Consider the following 4,108-nt stretch of genomic DNA (forward strand, 5'->3'; position numbering starts at 1 on the left):
TTTATTTTGCAGCATCTAGTAACAATTCTTCAACCAATAGCAGCGAGTTGCTGCGGCAGTATGCTGCGCATGAAATGGTACCTTTAGCCAATATAAACCAGCTACCGGCAAGGAAGTTCTGTGGCACTTCTGCCGGGGGCTTCTCATGCCCATTCTACACCTAGGGATGATCCTACTTGTGGCTCATCCGATACCCCTTCTATACCTAAAGCTAATCCTACTTGCAGCTTATCCGAGGGAGTAGTATAAAGTGTAAAAGGTTTACACTTTGGTTGGTTTCCAATCGTACCAAAGTACAACTACAGTGTACCCTTTTACACTTTATACTACTCCCTCGGATAAGCTGCAAGTAGGATTAGCTTTAGGTATAGAAGGGGTATCGGATGTGGTAAAAGTAGGATCATCCCTAGGTGTAGAATGGGCATAAAGCATCTAGCCCACATAGGCGCCATTAGTGCTGCTACCTGTCGTTATTTTAATGTATTATGTATCAAAATCTTATACGGTAAAGGGAAAGAAGAAACATACTATTACTTTATAAATTTATTTTCCTGAAAATAAAACTAATTTATTATAAAAATGTCTTTTACTTATTGCGGTATCTGTAGTTTTTCCAATAAAAAACAACCTTAACCTAATAATACTTTTTTTGGGTGTTCCCCTCTACGGGGGCGTCGTCAACCGTTAGGTTATTTGACGCGTCTTCTAGTTCCTCCAATGCTCTTTCCCTCGTCCTATATTACTTTTCCTGTTTTCTTGATGAATTGGTATATCAATTGTAGTTTTTCCCAGTCTTCTCTTTTTAGTATATCCTCTATCGGTTCTATGTCCGCGTTCCTGAGTTCTCTGTTATCCAGTTTCTGTGCCAGCCATTCCCTTTGTTCTTGTATTGTGCGCATGCCCATATCGCATGGTCCAGGTTCTCCGTTCCCCCTCCGCAGTCACACTGTTCCGTGTCGATGTATCCCTTTCTTGCGAGCGAACATTTCAGGTTATAGTGGTTGGCTCTCACAATCAGTCTGTTCATTAAAGTCCCGTAATATCTTTCCGTGTTAAGTCCCTTGTACCATCCACTCATTCTTTCCTTTTTGTGAAAGTATTTAAAATAGTACCTTCCTTTGTGCCTTGCCTCTCCTTCTATTACTTTACGTGTGCTTTTCCATTCTCTTGTCTTGCTTTCCACATGTATAGATCCGTAAAAGGGACCTCCAGTTCGCTCGGTTCCTCGTCCGTCGCCTCCTTAGCAAGTATATCCGCCATCTCGTTCCCCGCCAGTCCTCTGTGTGCCGGAATCCATACCAGGTACGTATCAATCATGTATTCTTTCCGCAGCTTGCTGATGTTCTTTCTTGCCATTAATATATATTTATTTTTATATACTGTGAGCATGTTATTTTCTATTGCCTTGATTGCTGCCTTGCTATCTGAAAGTATTACTACTTCCTTTTTTATTTTTAGCCCTTTTTTAGCTGCCTCAAGTACCTTTAACGTTGCCATGTGGATTGCGAATGCCTCTGCTGTGAACGATGAGCATTCTTTAGGGAGCCACGCCTTGTAGGCCTCATCCCATTCGTCGCATACGAAGCTGGATCCCGTTGCTATTCCCTCCTCTGTTCTTGAACCGTCCGAGTATATGACCAGTGGTCTTTCCCTCAAGTCTAGTTCGTCTATGCATCTTTTTATCAAGTTGTAGTCTCGTTCCTGGTATTTTATTTCATTAATGTCCAGTGATGCTTCTTGTTTATTATTTTTCTCTCCTCCGTATTCTTTACCTATTTCTGTATTTATCTGTATCCTATTCATTAACACCTCGTATTCCTCATTCCATATTTCATATTTCCTCTCTCTTCTTATCGTTTTTTCTCCAATTCTTCTTATCTCGCTCCATGCTTTAGTAAGGACGCTATGCGTAAATCCCGGGTTTTTCCTTCTTTTTTCCTGTTCCGACTCCATTAATCTGTCCAGACTCTCATGTTCTTCCTTCCTTCCATGTTTCAGCAACTTAACGCAGAAGTTCTCCGCTAGTCTTACGGCTCTATGCTTCAACATCGGTATCCGTGCCTCAGCGATCATCACGTTAGTAGGTGTACTGTTCCTGTATCCCATCGCAGTTCTGATACCTTGGTATTGACCTCTTTCAATTTTCTGGCTGTAGTCATGTGTCCTAGGATAGTATACGTACAGTCCATAATCCGCCACTGCTCTGACCATGCTTTTGTACAGCGAGAGAGCGGTATTTATTTCCGGGCCTCTGGTGAGCGAGCAAATATACTTGATGACATCATTTGCCTTTTCCATTCTGCCTCGTATTACCACTACATGTCGTTCCATGCTCGCCTTGTTGTCAAAGTTAACACCCAGGAACTTGGCTTCCGGTAAGTTTTCTATTGTAGTCCTGCCTATTATGATGTTCATGTTTGTATCCGTATATCCAGGTTTATTGAACTCGATTAATTTGGTTTTCTCGTGTTGCATGTCGAGTCCCAGTTCTCCTACATTATTATCTATTATACATATGGCCTCCTTCATTTTGTCTTTGTTTTCTTTTCGTACGGGTCCAGTCGTGTATACCGCTATATCGTCAGCAAACTGTAATATTCCCACTCCATCTGGTAAGTCCGTAGTGACTTCATTAGTATATATATCATATAGGACGGGGCTGAGTACCGCCCCTTGCGGTAATCCTTTCCTGATTGTTTTTGTTATTGTTTCCTCTTCTGATACTAAGAACTCTGTTTCTCTTTCAGCCAGCCATTCCGCGATGAATCTTGTGATTCTACTTGGGCATCCTCTTCTATCAAGCTTCTCCACGAGGATCTCTGGGATTACGTTATCGTATGCCGAGGCCACGTCCAGGAAGGCCGCCATAGTGTATCCTCCTCTGTACATAGTGCTCCTTACATCCGCCAATAGTTTCACCAAGTTGTTGTGACACGATCTTCCTCTCCTGAAACCGTTTTGCGTCGAATCCATGATGTCGTGATGTTCCGCCCACCATACGAGTCTCTCATTCACCATTCTTTCATACACCTTAGCCACACATGAAGACAGCGCTATAGGCCTCACTTTTTCTCCTCCCGGTTTGTCTATGAAGCACACCTGATATTCCTTCCAAGTCCTTGGTACTTCTGCTGTCCTCCATATATGGTTGTATATACTTAATAAAGCTTCCTTAGCGTTCTGTGGCAGTTCTTTTATCATTTTGTACTCTATACCATCTTTTCCTGGGGCCGAGTTTCTTTTGACCATGTTAAGTGCCCTTGTTAATTCCTGCCACTTCAGATCATCATCCAGTGAATCTTCCTCTTCTCTCTTCCTGTCTATCACCTCTATCTTCTTGTACACTGTCGGCGGTGCTAATTTTTCTATTTCTTTCCTGATCGTCTCCTTCCTGTCTTTCGTTTGCCACTTATTCCAATCTACTTTTGCAAATCTGTTCTTCAGCGTCCTCATCGTGTTCCATACGTATTTCATACTAGTCCATCTGCTTATAGAATTGCAAAACTCCTTGAAACCTTCCCTCTTCCTATTTTTTAATGTCTTCCTTGCCATTGCCCGACATCTCTTATATTCCACGTATGCCTCTTCACTTTGTTCCTTCTTGTATGTTTTCAATGCAGCCTTCCTCTGATCTATAGCTTTATTGCACTCATCGTTCCACCACCTTACCGGATTGTGTTTAGTCTTGCTGTTCACCTTTTTTTCTTGATCTTCTTTCCTTCCAGATGCTAGATTTATGGCTCGTCTCATTTTGTTTATCAATGATTCGTATCCTATATTTTCATTCTCTTCCTTCATAAATTCTTTCACCTTGGTAAGGGGGAGGGGGGTATCGCTTAGTCCCCTTTTGCGATAATTTTCAATGTTAATTTTATTTGCCGCGGGTCGAGGGGAGACGGAATCGGGTTCTCGCGGTGGCCGTGTCTACCCGCAAGACCGCGGATAGCGATAAATGGCTGCTACGTGCAGAGCAACCGGTCGTGCCAAATTTCAAAAGAGACAAACAGATAAAGGCGATCGACTTATCGGGTGGTGCACCTCGTTTCTGGTCCTCGTCTCCAATTCCATGCAGGAGGGCGGGAAGCCAAGGAGAGAGAGAGAGAGAGAG

The 4,108-nt window shown here is 42.7% G+C and overlaps 1 protein-coding gene across 2 annotated transcripts; it reads left to right on the top strand.

Annotated features, from left to right (window-relative positions):
* Window positions 1-1,176: 1,176 nt before the first annotated feature.
* On the top strand, window positions 1,177-2,938 carry LOC105569973. 2 transcript variants are annotated; one of them, XM_012026864.1, is made up of 5 exons: window positions 1,177-1,302; window positions 1,999-2,124; window positions 2,224-2,375; window positions 2,556-2,612; window positions 2,748-2,938. In XM_012026864.1, the coding sequence occupies exons 1-5, from the start codon at window positions 1,184-1,186 to the stop codon at window positions 2,930-2,932; spliced, it is 639 nt and encodes a 212-aa protein (XP_011882254.1). In that variant the 5' UTR covers window positions 1,177-1,183; the 3' UTR covers window positions 2,933-2,938. The 2 variants fall into 2 exon arrangements, with proteins under 2 accessions (XP_011882254.1, XP_011882262.1); XM_012026872.1 differs by lacking the exon at window positions 2,556-2,612.
* Window positions 2,939-4,108: the final 1,170 nt, after the last annotated feature.

Source organism: Vollenhovia emeryi, unplaced genomic scaffold, assembly GCF_000949405.1.
Source record: "Vollenhovia emeryi isolate VEMERY1.0 unplaced genomic scaffold, V.emery_V1.0 DF942146.1, whole genome shotgun sequence".
Classification (NCBI taxonomy): Eukaryota; Metazoa; Arthropoda; class Insecta; order Hymenoptera; family Formicidae; genus Vollenhovia; species Vollenhovia emeryi.

Excerpts from the sequence above, each read along its gene's own strand:
- LOC105569973 (XM_012026864.1), top strand. The coding sequence starts at position 1,184 with ATGTATAGATCCGTAAAAGGGACCTCCAGTTCGCTCGGTTCCTCGTCC. Across the intron at positions 2,376-2,555 it reads ACCCAGGAACTTGGCTTCCG|GTCCAGTCGTGTATACCGCT; the intron begins GTAAGTTTTCTA and ends CTTTTCGTACGG. Across the intron at positions 2,613-2,747 it reads TAATATTCCCACTCCATCTG|CCAGCCATTCCGCGATGAAT; the intron begins GTAAGTCCGTAG and ends TTTCTCTTTCAG.